The sequence below is a fragment of the Mus pahari genome, chromosome 11 (assembly GCF_900095145.1).
Source record: "Mus pahari chromosome 11, PAHARI_EIJ_v1.1, whole genome shotgun sequence".
NCBI classification, from domain to species: Eukaryota; Metazoa; Chordata; class Mammalia; order Rodentia; family Muridae; genus Mus; species Mus pahari.
This window is the reverse complement of record NC_034600.1, coordinates 23227686-23248105: the sequence shown is the minus strand read 5'-3', so window position 1 is coordinate 23248105 and position 20420 is coordinate 23227686. Positions and strand designations below refer to the sequence as shown.

At 42.1% G+C, this 20420-nt stretch overlaps 1 protein-coding gene across 2 annotated transcripts in view; it reads left to right on the top strand.

Annotated features, from left to right (window-relative positions):
• The first annotated feature begins 392 nt into the window (after positions 1–392).
• Positions 393–20420, top strand: part of Rasgrf2 (Ras protein specific guanine nucleotide releasing factor 2) — a 224423-nt gene continuing 204395 nt past the window's right edge. For both annotated transcript variants that reach the window (XM_021208621.2, XM_029544116.1), the window contains exon 1: positions 393–1162. In XM_021208621.2, the coding sequence (XP_021064280.1) occupies positions 875–1162 (288 nt within the window). In that variant the 5' untranslated portion in view covers positions 393–874. The remainder of the gene's footprint in view (positions 1163–20420) is intronic.

Below are 20420 nucleotides of genomic sequence, written 5' to 3'. Positions count from 1 at the left end.
TACTTTTGTAATTGTGAGTGTATATCTGTGTGCATAGGAATGTGCTATTCGTGACTGTACATTGCAGTTTTATGTGTATGACTGTGAGCATTGGATTAAAGAGTATTTGCTAATTTATGTTGTGAGTGCATGTATGCTTGGATGGCTGTGCTTATTGTATTTGGGTGCATGTGTGATTTTGTGTACGAATATGAGCGTTGTGTGTTTGTGTGCATGCTTCAGTCTCCATGTGTGTGTTCAGTGTGCGTTTGCCTGTATATGTGTGAGAGCATATTTGTGCGTATTTGTGCTGTGAGCGACTGGGCACTACCACGCTCCTGCCCCTCCTGGGCGATCTGCCCCATCCAGGCTTCATCTGGACAGAAGCGGAGGCCAGGGTCCTGGCAGGCGAGTGAAGGATGTGCGCTGGGGTGAGCACGCAGCGCCTCCGCGGCCGCCACCGCGCCGGCTTTACCCTTTAAATCGGTCTCCAAGCCGCTTACTGCTGATCTCCCACGTGACGTTTTACCTTCTGTCTCCCGGAGCGCGTTGCCCGAGGACAGTCCTCTGGCTGCCGCGCGCCTCCTAGCATAGCGCAGCCCGCCGCAGAGGCTGGGCTCCCGCAATACTTCGGGTGGAGTGACAAGGGTGCGGGCGCCCTCGGAGGGCCACTCGGCACCAGGTTTCCGGGGAACAGGAGGCGTCGGGGGCCGGAGAGGGCGCGGTCAGGGAGGAGACGGTGCTGGTGCTTCAGCCCGGAGAGGCGCCCTAGGTCTGGGCGGCGAGCGGGGTGCTCCGTGGCAGGCAGTCTGGGGTGCGTCCTCCCGGAGGGCAATCTGCGATGACCACGCCGCGGAGCTGAGGCTACGACCCGAACGCCTTCCGCGCCCTCGCCATGCAGAAGAGCGTGCGCTACAACGAGGGGCACGCCCTGTACCTGGCCATGCTGGCGCGCAAGGAGGGCACCAAACGCGGCTTCCTGAGCAAGAAGGCTGCAGAGGCGAGCCGCTGGCATGAGAAGTGGTTCGCTCTCTACCAGAATGTGCTCTTTTACTTCGAAGGAGAGCAGAGCGGCCGCCCAGCAGGCATGTACCTTCTAGAGGGCTGCAGCTGTGAGCGGACGCCCGCACCACCCAGGACCAACGCAGGACCCGCAGGTGCCCGGGACGCTTTGGACAAGCAGGTACCTCTAACCCTCCTTTCCCTGGCTTCCAGCCCCAGGCGCCTTGCTGTCTTGCTTGTCTGACTCTGGTGCTGGGTGGACAGCGGACGGCGCAGGGACAAGTGCTCGGGAGACCCTGTAGCAAAGCATGTCCCTGTGAGTGAGCAGAGAGATTCTGACAGCACCATCCTTTGACCCCACCGCCTAGGGACTAGCTGGGCTAGAGACCAGGCTGGTTTAGCTTAGCTTAGGTTTTGGGTTTTATGGTTTGTTTGTTTGTTTGTTTGTTTGTTTTTCCTTAGCAATCCGCTTAGAGGTTAGGTCAGATTTCTCTCAGTTTCTTCCCTAGCCACTCCGTGCTGTTCTAGACCTTAGTGTGGCGAGCGTGTGTGACACCTGTTGGATTTAGGTTGGTTTGGTGAGACCAAACTACCCTATTTTGGAAAGTTTGGTTTCTTTTTTCACTGGCTCGGGGCCGGCAGAGTTCTTTACCTGCCAGTGATGGCTCACCCGTAGTGCTGGGCACTAATCCCACTATCAAGACAGACGCGTTCGTTCGTTGGTCCTTGTCAATCATGCGTTGTAGTTTAGGTCTTGCGAATGTTTGACCACTGAGGTCAGCATAAAGACCCTGTCTCCCAAGAATTAGTATTTGTCCCTGAGTTTATGTTTAAAAATATGGTCATTTAAAAAGAACGCTCTGTACTTTAAAGTAAATGAGACCTTTTAGTTGTAGGTCATAATTTGAATGGGTTTGTTGTGTGCTCAAGGCGTGGAGAAGGCAATGGCTTAACCTCTGAATCCCGTTCCTGCAAAATAGGAACCATATTGATTTCAAATGCCATTTGTTTATTACAGTTAAAGAGGAATGATTTTATTCAGCCAAATGTTTTCTCTTTGCCTCTATATTCCAGACCTTGGAAGAGGGAGGTATGTGGGGGTGCGGTGTGTGTGTGGGGGACTGCTTGCCTTTGCTGTTCCAGAAAAATATTTCTAGGCTGAATTTTCCGTGCAAACCTGACCAGACTGCGTGCCCTGTAAACCTCAGAGGCTGCTGCTCACACAATAGTGGTTAGGATGGGCACCTAATGTTTCTGCCTCTTAAAACAAAGCTTAGAACTCAGAGGAACTGAAACCACACCAGGCACAAGATTGCTTTTGGTTTTCACTGTAAATCATTAACTTCGGTAAATGATAAGTGCTTAAACACATCAGAAGGGTTTGGAGTTTGAAATTTAAAAGATGCCCTTTGACTTTGGAAGGTGCTCTCAGTCGCTCGGAAAACTAGTTTCTAAGCTGGCAGATGTAGGTATTAGAACTACAGAAAATTCAAGTTGTGCAGTCTAGAATCTAAGAAAAATTTTAAGTAAACATATTTTTGAAAGTGTGTGTGTGTGTGTGTGTGTGTGTACTTGAATAATGTTAGAAGACCCACAAGACCCCCCCTCCCCAAGGGATTTTAAGTCCCACTATGTCTAAAATAATTCAGTGTCCTTTAAAATACATACCCCTGACTCTAAAATAAAACAGTGTCCTTTAAAATACACACCCCAACTCAATTCTAAATTATTTCTTTCCTTTGTATGTATTCTGAAATTCACAAATAACCACTTATGGTTACTCTGGAATTGAGTTTCGAGAGTGGTTAGAGCCTTTGTGCCTGCCAAACCTGCCCATGTTATTTGCAATGCATTGTTTATGGCCGTGAAAAGGTCAGGACTTATATCTTCAGGATATTTATCTTTAAGTTAGACTCTAATAGAGACTTGAAACCGCTGAATAGTTGGGGTTCTGGGGAGGCCATCTTATGTAAGTTTTTTTTTTCCTGTTTACTGTCACATGAACTGTGGTGCTTGTCACCTCATGCATATTTGGGAGGTTGGGAATTGGAACCTTTGTAGTTTGTAAGCAAAACTGAGATGTAAGCATTCCAGAAAGAATTTGAAGTTGTACTTGGAGAATTTTTAAATTTTCCTGTATGTGAGAAATGCTTGGTTGACATGGGTTAGCCTAGCTGAATAATGCTTTTCCTGAACACTGCTACCTAGAGGCAGCTGAAGAATTATGAAGAGATACTACGGAGATATGTTCTATCCCAAGTCTGTAGTGTGCGCAATTGGCCTCCCTTCAGATAACTGTGTCACTTTCCAGTGCTGTGATCATCTGCTTCTAAGACTATAAAAATACTGCAACATTGTTGCTACATAGAGGGCGTGAACTGCAAATAAACAGTAACAAACACTGCATCCGAAAAGCTAAGGACTGAGATGATTGAAATGTGCACTCTGAGAAATCCCGTCAGTAGCCACACAAACCTATAACGAACATCATCCAATGAGCCAGAGGTGTCACCCGTCTACAGAGGTAGAATCCAGCATCTTTGGATGTTACAACGATGACTCAATTCTTGTTGTAAACCACTTCTAACCAAATGTGCCCAAGTTGGAGGAATATTTGTTCTGCTCCATTGATCTCATGGTATTCCAGGATTTTATGGAAAATTATTAGTTTGTCTTATCAGCATTTCCACAGTGGCTATTTCTTTAGAACAATAATAATATAATCAGGTGAATTTGTTTAAAAAAATACTTAAAGTGATTCACTGCCTCCAAAAGAGTGTTCCTGTTTTCAAATATGTATCTGGGTGTACGTCTTTCTAAGTCCTCCCCACTCAGGGCAGGGGAAACCTTCCTCGTTAGCAGTCAGTGTCTGCCGGTGTGCTCTGCTCTGACTTGAGATGTACTTCTCTACCATCCCATCTAACTCAGCACTCTCTCCAGCTCTTAGAGACAGCTTCCTCTTCACCGTTCTTAATTACTTTCATTTTTACCTGTTGTAGCTCAAGCCTCTACACAAGTAAAGTCCAACTCCAGCTATGATGACTAAGCATTCGGAAGAGGGCTTTGTGGAGGAGGCTGTATCTAAATTCACTGAGCTCAGATTTAAAAAAAAAAAAAAAAAAAAGAATCTGTATGAGGTAGGAGTTGGGGATGTGATTCGTGAATCCCTTTTTTTTGTTGTTTATTCTTATTTAAAAACTAATCAAATGGCTGTTGTTGAATCTTGAGATGTGCACCTTCAGACCACCATATGCTCAAAGGAAAGAGAGGCTTATTTCCAAACAACCAATTTCATGAGACATTCCCTCACTTCACTGGAGAGATGTTTTTAAGTGTTGCACCTAGGGAGTACACAGCCCAGTTGGTCTGGTCCATTTATGCAGCCTTACGCATCTTGCCTGAAGCACGAAAGATGTTTAGCAACATGGCTGTCTTTCCTCTGCATCTACTGCTGTATTCACCCTGCTTTCACTTGCTGGGGGGTGGGGGGTGGGGGGGTTGGTGAGGGATGGATATCCTTGGCTCTAGAGGCATGAAGAGTTACACATGCTTCTTATATTTGTGCTGATTTAATGTTAAAGGGACTACAGGTTCTGTGAGTTCTCTGTCACCTCATTACTAGACAGACATTTTAACCTTCCCAACTTGACCCCCAAGGCAGGAATTCTTCAACATTTTATCGAATTAGGTAGAACTGCATGCATGTTCATAAACTTATTAGAAGGCAGAGGCCATGAGGGAGGACTTCTATTCTAGTTCATGATCTTGAATGGAGGTATAACAACTAACTTCACATTTTCTTTCTCATTTTTGCTTACTGAATACAAATAAAGGGAAAATGCAATAAAGACACTTGCTAAATCTTATAAAAATTTCAGAACTATTTCTTACTTGAACTTAGTAAATATTTTTCTATTAAAATTAAATAAAAAATTAAATAGATTAGCAAAAATTAGTTGTTTAATTCTGGTTATTTAGATTATTGTAGTTCATGTTGAGAAGACAACACAGGAAAACTCAGTTTGGGGTGTTAGCTGTATGTAAAAATGCTTTGTCCTGTGAGCCATATTGGTCTGTGGGTTTTAGTCAGTGACAAGCATTGCACCCTGGAGAGACGGAAGACATTTGCAGTGTGATACTGTTTTCTCTGTACATTTGGTTCCAATACATGAAGTTAAAAACAATCATATTGTCTGCCTATTGCAAACTCTATTTTTAAGTTGATATTCATCCCTCTTGATCAAAACTGTATAAATATTCATACAGCAGTAAATATAATTTAAATATTATAGAATAGAAAAGGTTAATTTTTAAAAAACATTTTGAGATGAAATAAATCAGATTGCCAAGGTATTACAGTCTTGAATTCTGATTTTCATAATTTTAAAATGGCTTTGTGCTTGTATGTCCATGTCTTAGTCAGGGTTTCTATTCCTGCACAAACATCATGACCAAGAAGCAAGTTGGGGAGGAAAGGGTTTATTTGGCTTACATTTCCATACTGCTGTTAATCACCAAAGAATGTCAGGACTGGAACTCAAGCAGGTCAGAAAGCAGGAGCTGATGCAGAAGCCATGGAGGGATGTTCTTTACTGGCTTGCTTCCCATGGCTTGCTCAGCCTGCTCTCTTATAGAACCAAGACTGCCAGCCCAGAGATGGCACCACCCACAAGGGGCCCTCCCCCCTTGATCACTAATTGAGAAAATGCCTTACAGCTGGATCTCATGGAGGCATTTCCCCAACTAAAGCTCCTTTCTCTGTGATAACTCCAGCTGTGTCAAGTTGACACAAAGCCAGCCAGTACAGTCCATTTCTCCTTTAAAAGGATTTCTCCTTTATACCTGTTTATTAAGTTTTTTCCTTTGACTTTTGAATATTAACTCTTTGTAATATATTTACATATTGGGAGTTTACACATTTTCATTTGTACCAGTGACACCTCAAGATGTGATTATAAAGCCAGCCTATAATCCCAGCATTTGGGAGACTGAGTCAAGAGGATGGCTGTGAGCTCAAAGCCAGCCTTGATTTATAGAGTGAGCCTCTGTTTCAAAAAGTTAAAAATACGTGAGCTACAGGTTCCCTCGGCCTGAGTACAGGAAGCTTTATTTCCTAGGACTATAGCTGTGTGGTGAATGGAAATCACAAAAGAAATTCTTCTAAGCCCAAGTCTATAGACAGCAATGCATTGCAAAATGACCTTGCCACTAGTGGTGAGCTGACTCTGTGGCACAGCGATGTCCTTAGCCTTGGTGTGGTGTGGACAACCCTCTCTCAGTTCCATCAAGCACATTTGACAGTGTTCACACAGTGACAGAAATGATTCATTTCTCAGAATGTAGCCCTGCCTTGATGTGGTGTATAATGCTATAGTAAAATCACGGCCAGTATTTAAAGGAAAGCCGAGATGATGTTAAGCGCAAACCTGGCACTGTGGGAAATGCTTGACTGTTAGAACACTTGGCTCTTGATTAGACATGGCATTCTTTCAGATTCGTTGTTATATTTTTCACTGGTGTAACTTCTAAATTTTAGCTCAATTCTCAAGGAATTAAAATGAGATTTCCTGCCTGCTTGGAACAAGGCAGTATATTCTCTCCCTGTTCCCGCAGAGAATATTAATGTCACAGGTGGGTCAAAGATTCAGGTAACGTGGTCACGATTTTCTGTTTTACTAGAAAACACATGAGTCAATGAAAAATAAAGCTTATACCACCTTATGTTGGCTAAAAATGCTTCAAATATATTTTAGGGAAAAGTCAGAAAAGAAATGATCACATTTGAGTTGATCTGTATCTATGCAACATGTTTCTTCTTGAGCTCTGATGAAAGACAGGATGCTAAAGTTGGGGAGGTCTATGGAGGACAGTTTTACAACATCAAAGCAGGTGGGCGAGAAGGGGACTTCCTGAAGACTTGAGGACAGATAAAATGATGCAAGTCAAGCTATCTTTAAAAATGAATGTGTAGAGCCCGAGACTATTCTTTTACTTGCAAGTGTGGGCCATACTTACACAAAGGCGTTTCAGAGACTATGAGGATCAGTACGGAGGGCGGGACTCTGGGTACTGGCATTTTGCTTGGCTACTGAGTCCCTCTATTTTATTTAGGTGATTAATTTAGACAACACCTGATTTATTTCCTGAACTGTATCTGAGACCATGCCATTTATCTGACTAATGTAAACAAGAGGACTAGCTTCCCCAACTCTATCAGCGCAACTATTTAAAAGCCGCAAGAGCTAGCAGTGTGGGAGCCGGGAGGTGGTAGCTTGATCAAAGGCTCAGTTTATGGTGTTATGACTCAGTTCATAAGTCAGATATCAGCGATGAACAGGAGGTGGAGGGCACTTTCATGGATTTTTAAAAACTTGTAAGATTATCAGTAAGAATGTCCCCAGGAGAGGTGGAGGAAAACTTTAGGGGGAAAACTTAATGCATTTACATCTTGCCTCTGTTACTTACAACACTTGTGATCTTAAGTCATCTCTCTAAGCTTAGTGATGCCAAGATGGGCTGAGAAAGTGCCTAGAAAATGGGGTTCATACATACCCCTATCATAGACTTTATGGGTAGTCAGGTCCACCCACACTCTTAATACACAACGAAGTACAGCAAGTAGGCACGTTTGTCAGCTGCTGTCTCGTTTCTTTTGATGTTTCTGTTTTGTTTTCATTACTAGGAGAGGTTTTTTGTTACTTCTCTTATTTAAAAATTTAAAATACACATGGAATACAAGAGTTCATGAACCGCCATCATTTAGCTTAAACAATCTCCAATGTTCTTCCTTTTTTTTTGGTGTATGTGTCCTTACCACAGCCCTCCCCCCCCCGTGTGTGTGTGTGTGTGTGTGTGTGTGTGTGTGTGATGGGTAGGGGAGCTTATTTTAAAGCCAATCTCAGACATTGCATTATTTCACTTGAACATAGAAAAGTGTTGCCTCTTTGGTTGAGCTGTTGGTTGGCACTGGAAACCATAGTAGACATAGTTCTGGAAAGACCTGTCTTGGCAATAACTTGTAGTTCATTCTGTGATAAGGTATATTATTGTGATGAAGGGCATAAAAATGATGGGACATCACTGTTTGATGAACTTCAACCTGTTACCCCTGGAGGAATAGGAAGTTTGCAAGGTTGCACTCAGTCATTTATTTACACCCCTCCCCCACGATCATGGCATAAAGGGGTGACCATGATTGGATGCTATACAAAGGAACATTTAAATTATCAACTGCTCTTTTATCAGAGGATCTTCCTCTATCAAGGAAGTGCATTGATGAAGTTCCTGTAGTTTTTCATCCATCTTACTTAGAATTAAGCATGAGTATTTTATCCACTGTTGTAACCAGCGTGTCCCACACTCAATTTTTTGTGGTTTTGCAACACCAAGGTCACCATCCATCATCTGGTGTTTCCTCCACTTTCAAAATCATCACCCCAACACTTGGCAGCTATTAAGACCTCATTCAACAAGTGTATGGTTTGCTTTGTGAGTATTGCCATTTTTTTCCTAGGGTTAATAGTGTCTGTCCCATGGATGATTGCTTTATGACTTTTTGATGGAATGGGAGAAATGTGAACTCAAGTAGCCTTAAATAATGGTCACAGATGCATGCCAGGAACCATGCAAATAAATACCATAAGGCCATACAAGACAGAGTACCTCTCTGCCTGCATCAGGACCTAGCTGTTCTTTGAATATTGTTTTTAGCTAATGCTTTACAACCTTGTGTTGCCATTAATAACTCTGTGTCCCTCATGAGTCTAACTTCTACCATACCCACAGTTTTACCAACTCAGTAGCTTGGTTTTATAAAATAAGCTCTCATAGCTCAGGCCAGCCTGAAACTTACTATGTAACCCAGGCTATCCTGAAACTTATTATGTAGCCCAGGATATCCTGAAACTTACTATGTAGCCCAGGATAGCCTTGGTCTCCAGGAATCCCTTTTCCTTAGGCTTCCAAGAGCTGGGATTACAGGTGTTCTCAACCATGCCCAGATGTCCTTTTTTGAAACACATGAATTTCTCACTAAAACATCTCTCATTCTCACATGTATTCAAGCTTTGATTCTTTTGTGAGAGAATTTAATTGTCTCACTTCATATTTTGTTTTTTTTTTTTAAAGTCACAGGTTTCTCACCAATCTGTGAGTTAATTGTAAAACAACAACACTATTGCCCAGGGAGTTTCATACAAAAGTTAGTGGGTGTGCATCATTATTGAAGTATATGGTGCATTATATCAATCTAGTTAATACTATGTTCTAAATGCTAATATTATGCATCATAAGAAGCCACAGTCTTCTTCCAGCAGCAACTTTATAGACTCACTGTATCAGTAAGATCATTATATAATAACGTGATTTGCTTTCTCTTCTCTTCTGCTGCCCAAACTGCTTGGGTTCATGTTCATAATTATTCATTACTTTCTAATATTTTAAAAATTATTTACATGTTCTTTAAGTGATAAACTTAAAGCAAACCTAGTTTTCAAAATGTAGCTGACACAGAAAATAACCTTAAGTGAGTCACTGTTTGAATTTTCATAAAATAGGGGAATTTTTGTGATTCAGACTCAGGTCCAGTGACTCACATGATCAGCCCTCCAGAAACCAACCTTGAGCCAGCTCATCCTTACTGGCCACCATGGAAACCAGCATCTTTCCTTCTCACGTTATTGATTGCTGTTGCTTGCTTTTTCAGTTTCACAAATTCACACTCATGCTACAGTGTTCCATGTTGGCTTCTTTCCCAAAACATCTTATTTGAGAGATTTCTCCATGTGTCTGGATGCATCAATTCCTTTTCCTTCTCTTCACTCCACTGGGTGCGTGTATAACAGCTTCTTTATCCATCCTACGGTTGATGGGCACTGGGGATGCTTCCAGTTTGAAGATACTGTAAGCAATGCTATGAAATCCATATGCAGGTTTCTGAAACACATACGCACACGGGCACATTTCTGTTGGGTAGGCATGCATAGGAATAAAAGTGTTGTCTTATAATGCATAAGAATATTTAGCTTCAATATTACTGCTCAATTTCCAAAATATCTCTTTCTATTGCTATGTTCTCCCCAGCTGCACATAAGCTATCCAGTTCATATACATTCTTGTGGCCTTTGGTATCAGGCCCTTGGAATCAGTGTGTTTAGTGGTAAACATACAGTAATGTCTCATTTTCAGGTAAATTTACCCAATCAATAATGAGGCTAAAGTTGGCACAGTGGCTCATGTCTGTAATTTCAACACACTGAGGCAGGAGTGCCACATGTTTGAAGCCAACTTGAGCTACATAGAGAGCAACTGTCTAAAAAATTGTAACAACGCTGAGAACCCTTTAGATACTTACTACCTGCCCAGTTTTTATTGAGTTGATTTGTAGGAGTTTACGTATCTTGCTAAGCTATATGATCTTCCATTTTTATACATAAGGAGGTTAACTATCAGACATACATGTTGTTTATCTTAATATCTATGAAGAGATGAATTCATTGTCAGCTATGTGTATTGAAAACACTTTCTTTTATTATGTCTTGATTTTCTATTCTCTCAATGATATCTTTAGGTGAACAGAAGTTATAAATTTCAATATAGTCAAAGTTCCATGTATTTTTTTAATGGCATTGTCTGTCCCTGATCTGAATATAAAGATTAGCCAGAATCTTGAGTGACATTGAATAGAAGTTGCAGAATCTTGAGTGACATTGAATAGAAGCTGCAGAATCTTGAGTGACACTGAATAGAAGCTGCAGGAACTGTCGCCTTCCTCTGCTGTTGTTGTCCTAAAGACATCAGGCAAATCTCTGAAGTTAAGTGGAAATGTGCATTGGAAGTTGCCACAATAGGGTGTTTTGCATTTGTAGGAAGAGCTTAAGGGTGATTCTGAAAAATAAAAACAAGACAATTCTAATGTTCTAATGTTCCCTGCTGGGGTATAAAATGGTGCACTCCTGGGAGCTGAGTCTGAGTTCTTCCTCCACTTACATGAACCTGGGCAGTTCATCCTACCAACTCCAACTTCCCCTTTTCCTAAGCCATCCTCTGCTAATGCCTACCTTTCATGGGGAAGGGGCCAACATGGGACACACAAGGGAACATTATACAATAGAGCTGGACTTCAGTTTCATGCCCTGAGGACCTTTCTCTACACTGCCCATCTGGCTGCTGCTGCTGGAGAGAGGAGAAGCCATGCTGGAGGAGGCAGAGCTTGGTTTTCAACCTGGGTCTAGGCCTTGCCCTCTGTCATCTTCACCTGGCTTGTTCTGATTGCTAACCTAGAAAGTGACCAAGAAAGACGAAGCCTTTCTACACCAGCTCTGGTGGTCAAAGGTAATTCCCCAAAATGAATGGATAAATAGGTGAGGATAAAATGCCAACCTGCTTGTGGCTGGGTGGCACACAGCTTAATTCAAGGGTTACAGCTGTCCGATTGGAAACAGCTGACCCAGTGACCCAATGACTTAGTGATGGTGCTGAGGCATTCAAAGACTGGATGTCACTCACCTGTCACAAGCAGGAGGGACAATGCTTCCCATGATGTGACCTATCTCAGTGTGAAATGGATACACCTTCATGTGTATATGAACTGCGAGACTTAACCTGCAGCTTGGACCAATTGGTCCCCTTAAAGAACCAGTCCTTAGTGGGGTATCTGTGTCGGTCATCCGGGCAGTTAAGTTAGCAGCATGATGTGTTTCCAGGTTTTTATCCCCAAGAAGGAATCTGAATGGAGTGCCAGTTTGTTTTGCACATGGACGGCTGAACGGTGACGCCATTGGCATAGTCTGAAGAAGTGAGTTCTGCCCCTAGGGTGGAGTAACCATGCCACGTTGGTTATGGACAGCCACACAGCACCCCAGCAGGCCCCACTGGTCTCAGGTTGCCTGGATGAGGCCCAGGCATCTGGGAAGCCAGGCTCTGTGTCCTGCACCTTGCTGTGTTAGCTGGTTTGCTCTGGGTAGTAGAGTGAGGGATTAAAGTCTCTACGGAACACTTACTCCTTTTCTTGTTTTGTCTTTTGAGACTGGGCCCTGCTACATTGCACAGAGGCTGGCTTGGCCCTGTGATTGCCCTGCCTCAGCCTCCCAGTAGCTGGGATTATAGACACCTATTACAATGCCCTGCTTGCGGCTTCTTAAGATGTAAAGCTGCATGGGCCAAGACCATGTACATCCCTGAATAACAGTTTCAGCTCAGAGACGCACAGGCTCTCCGTGGGTCCATTTTTAACAAGATTCAGTGGTAAACTAATAGCATCCCGTGTGCCTGGTAATTTTGACTGAGTGCTGGACATCGTGTATGAAAAACAGAGGCAACTCGAGGCCCCCAGTGAGGCTATTTTCCTTCAGAGGGAACTTACCTCTGCTTTCTTTCAGACCTTAGTGGCAGAGCATTGCATTCTGGGACTGAGCTGCTGTTCGGTTTCTGAAATCCAGCATCCTACCCAGAAGCCGAGGCTGTTTACACACGGCTTCCTCCTTAGTCTCTTTTGCGCCCCCAGAGATAGCTACAGTGATCGCTACAGTGTTGGTCCCAGTCTGTCTTACAGTACTGCTTTCTGCTTGGCTTCCCAACTTCCAGGCTCTTTGTGTTTGTGTACTAATGCCAGGAGGGGAGAAATTTCCCAGACCCCAGACTCACGATGTCCCTGTTCTGGGGCATCTGCTTCTTATGACTGAACTGTCTTGTGAGCTCAAGGATACTTGCAAACACATCTTCATTTGTATTGTTTTCAACTTGCAAATTGTGTGGGGAGGGAAGGGCTGTCTGTAATAAGCTATTTGTCCAATATCATTTAGTAATTTTTTCTTTTTAAAAAATACTGTTTAAAACATTTTTATATAGTATATTTTTGATCATATTTTCCCCTTCTTCCCCTCTCCCAACTTCTCCTACAGCCTCCCTCCCTATACCCACCCAATACTATGTTCTTTCTGTCTCTCAACACCACTCCCCATTACGGAAACCTAAATCAAAACAAACAAAACCCCAATAAAACAACAAATGCCAACCAAACAACCAATCAAACAACCAACAAAACAAACAAACAAAAGCTCAGAAAACCCGTGGGGTCTGTTTTTGTGTTAGTCAGCCACTTGTGGGCAAGGGACCTGCCCTGGAATTTGATAGATATACTAGTGTCACCCCACTGGAGAAAACTCATTTCCCCTTTCTCAGCAGGTGTCGATTACAAACAGCTGGAGGCATGAGACTTTGTGACCACACCCCGTTCTCAGGGCCGGGTTTGGTGTGGTTTGAGAATGTGCAGGTCCAGCGATGCTGCCACAGTCTCCGCATGCTCACACGGGCATCAGCCCTGTTGTGTCTGGAAGTTTCCTTGAAGTCATCCAGCACCCTCTGGCTCTTACAAATCATCAGTATATGGTGGTCCAAACCTGTGCAACTCTTGGAGAAGAGTGGAGAACTTACCTTCTTTTTCCTTTTCTCAGAACACACCTGCTTATTATTCCCAGTTCAATGATTATAAATGAGTAAGAAATCAAAAAACCTGATCATTATCAGTCTGAGCCTTAGTATCTTTGAACACTATGTATTTACACAAGAAAATCAGAAATCAAAAATATCATTTTGTAGTCCTAATATAGTCCTAATATTATCTTTTATATGTATTTACCTTAATAATGTTCATGGGTCATGAGGTACATATTTTGAAAGTCTCATGGTATGATCCTTATCTATTCCTCACATAAGGAACTGACACTTTTCTTTTTTAAAGTTTTCTTCTATCTGGATGTCTAGATGGCTCTCTTTCTCTTTGTCATCTCCTTTAGTCAATAAGCATTTAATTTAGAACATTTACCTTTCTGTAGGCCTAAGCCAATTATTTTCTTCCGAGGAAGTAAGATAAAATAGTAATTTCACTTAGAATACTAGTTTCTCAGTTTTCAAATGAACATTGTTCTGTAGCACACTGTAGTCTAAGAATCAGTTCATTGATAATTGTGTGTATGTATTAATGTGCATATATATGAGGGTACATGTGCATATGCTGAAGCCAGAGGTTGTCAGGTATTATCTTAGTTAGGATTACTGTTGCTATGATGAAATACCATGATCAAATCAACTTGGGGATGAAAGGATTTATTAGGCTTATTCTTCTACATCACAGTTCATCATTGAAGGAAGTCAGACAGGAACTCAAACAGGGCAGGGACCAGGGGGCAGGAGCTGATACAAAGGCCATGGAGGGGTGCTGCTTACTGGCTTGCTCCTCAAGGCTTGCTCAGCCTGCTTTCTTAAAGAACTCAGGATGAGCAGCCCAGGGATGACCCCACCCACAGTGGGCTGGGCACTCCCACATCCATAACCAATTAAGAAAATGCCTAACAGGATAGCCCAGAACTTGGTCTTATCAAGGCATTTTCTTAATTGAGGCTCCCTCCTCTCAGATGACTCTAGCTTGTGTCAAGTTGACATAGAACTAGCTAGCCCAGGAATCTTCCCCAGTTGCTTTCCACCTTATTTTTTGAGACAAGATCTCTCACTGAACTTGGAGCTGGACAATGTGGCTATCATGGCTAGCTCCAGGGATCCACCAATCTTTGCCCCTCTACTGCTGGGATGGCAGAGTCCCAGCTTTTTACCTGGGTACTGGGTACCTAAGCTTAGTCTTCATGCTTGCACAGCAAATGTTTTATTTCTTAAGCCACTTCCCCAGGCCAACTACTGTTCACTTCAGGCTAGTTTGGATTCACAGTGATCCAAGCACGTCACTAACATTACCACCTTGAGTCTTTGCAGCCTTAAGAGGGCTCTGTCCTGTTTCCTTTGCAGATGAAGATGCAGAGTGAGCTTAGAGAGCTTAGTGATTCTCCCAGGACAAATTTTTATTAAATGGCGAGCCAAGTATCTGGGGCCCAGGCTTCTACCAACATTTCCTGGGCTTAAGAAATCTATGATGAGGAGGGAAACATTTTTTAGGTCCAGTCTTATTCTTCCTAGTCTGGACAAGGCATGTTTGCAGCGAGAGTGAAACATGCCTTAGTCTGCACTTGATCTTAGCCAAAAGGCCAAGAAGCGATACATTCCATAGACTGATCTGGGCCCTTTCATTAAACCTAGTTTATAGGCTGCCATTTCTGCCCTAGATTCCTCGAAGCACATCAGTTAAGCAAAGCTCTCTGTGGTCGTCTTTTTAGCCTTAAGCAACGTTACAGACCTCTACAATGTCAGTTCCAGGACAAGTCCCTGAGAGTCAGGGCACTGAAGGAATGTGGGTGTGGTGACAGCCTCTGAAGGATCCATGGTCTCGACTTGCAGCTCAGTCCTACCTCATAGGGTTGGCCCAGCACTGTGTGATGCTTGGAACCAAAGATGCAGAAGTCAGAACTCTTGTCACCCCCGATGGCTCTGAATGGAAGATTCCCTGTCTGTCTATCTATCTATCTATCTATCTATCTATCTATCTATCTATCTATCTATCTATTATCTATGTATATATGTCTTTATCAACTATCTATTATCTACTTATGTATATTTGTATGTATGTATATTTGTGTCTACCATAAATCTATGTATCTATGTATTATCTATCTATCTATCTATCTATCTATCTATCTATCTATCTATCATCTATGTATGTATGTATCTATTTATCATCTATGTATCTATCTGTATGTTTGTATGTATGTATCTTTATAACTACCATCAATCTATGTATTTATCTTATCATATTCTATCTATCTATCTATCTATCTACCTACCTACCTACCTACCTACCTACCTACCTAGCTACCTACCTATCATGTATATATGTATGTAGGTAGGTACCTTCCTCCCTATGACACAAGGTCTTGCCAGGTAGCATAGGCTGATCTTGCTACTGTGATGAACATATTATGTGTACTAAAGTTTAACTTTTAAAAAAACAAGTGGCTAAATTGATGTTTGTGCTTTAAAAGTAGGGTTTGTTGTTACTGAGAATGTCAACACTGTACATAGAAAGGGAAAAATAACTGTGCAGCTGCAATGACTTCTGCTCTTTTCTTCTGTTTGGGGTGGAATACTGCCATTTCATTATGCCATCTTAAAAACAAATGTGGTGCTCTAGACAACAATTAATTAGCACTCATTTGTTTTCAAGAAACTTTTTTACTTAGGTCTTTGGCAGTAGACCTATGCCTTTGTTGTGTTGTAGGCTACAAACTTTGCCATAACATTTGAAAAATCAGTTTTTCATTTATAAAGCAGCATTTATTTCGGAAAAATTGAAAGTCCCAGAAAGTTATGAAGGAAGATAAGTTAAATCTCCTGAAATCCCATCCGTCAGAGAAAACTCTGTACTAAGCTATCTGAGGTGTTCCCTGACAGGCATTTCTCTGCAAGTGTATGTAATAAATAGAGATTTGCAAAGGAATTGTATTTTCTGCAAAAATTGTATCCCATTTTCCTGAACATTATATTGTGAGCACACCGTAACTTTCTTGAAGAGTTTGTGATGACATTACAGCATAATTTCTACCATGCAGATGTATATTAAGCACACATCCACAGACGGATGTTTAGTTTACTTTCACACTGTAATATTTCATCTTTCTACTGTATATAGTACTTCAAGGAGCATCAGGAGGGCATTTGTGAATAGTTGGCAGGATTGGTAGAGCCATGTAGACAAATGAAGAATGGGACAAATGAGAAGCAAGAGTCTCCTGTTATCTTCTGTGGTTCTGGGCATGAAGCCCAAGCTGGGCATGCTGAGCCTGTGTCCCTCTGCTGAGCACTGTCCACAGCTAGCTTCCCTCTTAACCGTCCTCATGAAGGCAGCTTCTCGAATGTCTCGACTTTAAGGACTGTCTTATTTAATATTCATTTTCCTCGAATTCCTCCTCAGTAATTTTTGCTTTTTTTTTTGGTGGTGCTGGGAACCAAACTCACAGCTTCACTTGAGCTTAATTAAGCAAGTGCCCGTCACTACAGCCGAATCAAGGTAATTTCCAGCAACTGTTGAATACCCAACATAAAACATATTTCATTTAAAAATTAGATTGCAGGAATACGCATACGTATGACCAAATGTCTAATTGTCTAGTTCATTTTCTTGACATTTGTTAAGATTAAAGTGCCCAAGACTTATCAAAGGATTCCATTGAATGGACATAGAAATGCCCAAAGTTACCATATTCCTAACAATGCCTAAATTTTAATATTTCAAGTTCTGTTTTAACCACAGTGTATGTTTATCGTTTTAGTAATTCTTTGCGTAAGCATTTATACTAGCTTAGACTGCACTGCATTAAACCATCTTAGAAACAAGCATGAAGCTCTAGACAAGAGTTAATTGGCACTTATTTGCTTCCAAATAACTTTTCTATTTATGTGTTTGGCGGGACACACAGGAGATGTATGCCTCTAGTTGTGATGCAGGCTATAAACTCTGACATTTTCACAAGTAAGCTGACAGATGGGGACTGGCACAGCCATGTGAGAAAGAAGAAATACGATGCTTGGTGCTGCCATGATCACTTTAAAAGTTGACATGGAACACAGAAGACCATCTTACCGGCCCACCCTTATCTGAGGTGGTCCCTATTCCTTCCCTTGGCTATTCTGGGCACAGTGAGCTGCTCAGCGGATGGCTCTGCTACAGCTGGCTCTTACACTGCACCTGTGTCTACTCGTTTGGGAGTGCATTTTCCTTTTCTCAGACTTTTCCTATTGTGGTTAAAGAATGATAAACTTGATGATTGGATCCTTAAATGAGAGATTTTATCACCTTTGTGGTTCTACAAGACCAGAACAATGAAAGCTTCTTGGGCCAGAAGACTAACACTTTCCTACCTCTAATGTGGATGACAGCTGCCTTGCCCCATGGGTTTATGATCCTTTCCACTTGAGTCTGGGATCCCCTGTGTTCCCATCACAGCTTTCCACGTGGCTTGTGATGGTGAAAGTTACCTTAGTCATACATAGGCAGGACTCGAAGTAACCACTGAATTATGTTGCCCCTCTCACCTCTATCTATCTATCTATCTATCTATCTATCTATCTATCTATCTATCTATCTATCTATCTGTCTGTCTGTCTGTCTGTCTGTCTGTCTGTCTGTCTGTCTGTCTGTCTGTCTGTCTATCTACCTATCTGTCACCTATCATCTATCTCTCTATATATCACGATACTGAAAGTGATAGTTGAGTGCTAAAGTGATGTTGTTCTTGCCCTAAAATGATCAAGGATGATAAACATTGATGGAGCTTGTCTGCCTTAGAAGGATTAAATCCATTGAGGATTGTGCAGAATTTCAAGGTCTCTTCTAGGATGTCCGATTGCCCCTGATGACGGGAGATGAGAGGATGTGTTGGGACACACTCTCCAATGGTTCCTAATTACCTGGGTGGGTTAGGAAAGTCTGTTCATGTTCTGGGGGGGGAGGGGAGGAAGACTTTGCTGAGGGTTCCAGGAGTCGCTGAGGTAATCCTTGATAGAGGAACCAAGTCCAATTCACAGGAGGGAGAAGAGGCTAGACTCAGTTTACCTTACACGGGAACATTCAAGTTCAAATTGAAAAATAATGTTTGGGTAAGATCAGAGGTAAGGCAGAGGTGCGGCAGGGCTTGGCTGTATTATTAATAAGGATTATTGTATGGGGCTTTAAAAAATATCAAACAAGGTGCCACAGAGTTTGCAGTCTTGAAGAAGTCGCTCTGAAAATATGTCCTGAATCTATCTACCGTATGCTTTGGTTCTACTGGTTAGATGTGTCCACTTCCAAAAGTATGGGAGAGAGAAGAGAGTTGGGGTACACAAGTGAGTTTCTTTACTGTAGTATTCCTCGGAACCTTGACTACTAATGTGTCTTTTTAGACTGTCCCTGTCTTGGTGATCTATTCAGAGATCTGGATCCACTCTTTGGTGAGATGGGATAAGCAAGCGCTGGGAACTGCAGGAGCCAAGAGGGCACGGATGCACTGTAACTCTGTTCTCCATGCTGCTGGGCCCCACCCTTCATCCAGTGGCCTTGATTTGCGTGTGTTCTCAGTAGCTCTGTGGAGGTTTTTGAGGTAGCAACGGCAGGGTGCTGAGCTGTGCAGTCTCCATCAGAGTTACAATCTCTAGCCACCCTTCTAAGTCGTGATGACTTGGGCTTCCAGGAGAAGAGATAAGACACTGGGATCCCTGTGAAAGAGAACACAGTCCTGTCTTCCCTTGAGAGAGCCACTTTTCATTCTAGCTCTGTCTTCCGGTGGGAACCTGGGTACAAAGCTGTCCACTATTCTGATGCACCTCATCCACCCAATAAAAACAGTTCTATTTAATTACCTACATAACATTTTTTAAAAGGGCTACAGCCCAGAAATTTATCATTTTCCCTTTTACACAAAAATCTGCCAACTTCTGCCTTTTAACTCTCCCTGTTCTCTGTGGTACCCAGTAGCCACCTATGAGGTTGTGCACTGAAAACTTGATTGGTCCAAAATTAGAAGTGTCTACATATATTGAAGCACACTGGAGTGAAGGTTGTTACAAGAAATAAATAAGGTTATACATAATTAAGATCTTGTAAGATCTTAGTCATTTTCAATTTTTATTTCATGTTGGAGAGAACATTCATGGAAATAAGATACACTACTAAAATTTATTTTACCTGTCTCTCCTTTTTATCTGTAATTACTTGAAAATTTAGAATTACATGTGTGGCTTGCCTATGTGGTATATATTCTATTTCTCTTGTTCAGCACGGAACTATAAGGCAGAAGTCTAGCCCTTTGACCACTGAGTTTTTCTCCAAGAAGCCTCCTAAATAAGTCTGGGTGTTAATGTCAGCAATCATCATGGAATCTTAAGCACATCTGAGTTGGAAGTTTTGTTGATTGCCGAGCTACAGTTTGATAGACTTTTTACATTCAAGTATAATAATGCCTTCATGTTTGACTTGACGTTTATCTTTCACTAATGATAATGCTTTCCTTCCTTTTTTCCCTTTAAGTGTAAATGTATTCATTATCTATCTTATGTGTTATTTATGTGTGGGGTGCATAGTGTCTCACACATAGTAAGTGTGTGCTGAGTCACTGAGCTGCATACTATTATCTGTTTATTTCAAACAAGCCATGCCTTTATTATTCTCCAGTCAGGCATGCTGGGAAGAACTTGTGAGCTACACATTTACTGTAATGGAAAAGTCATGACTCTAACATGCAGTGTTTAACCAGTAGCTCAAATCCCAGGATTCTGTCCTAGGGAAAAATGGAATGAGTGTACCCAAAAGTACCAATGCGGATGCATTATTGTACTGGTGCCATTTGTAACAAATACTGGATACAGCCTCAATGTCTGCTGTAGTTTGGATGTCTATACCCACCCACATTTTAAAGGCTTGGCCACAGGGTGATGCTGTAGGGAAGTGATGGAGTCATTAAGAGGTGATATAGAGCTTTTGGGGGATTGTAGGATTGTGGACTTTTCTTTCTCCTCCTCCT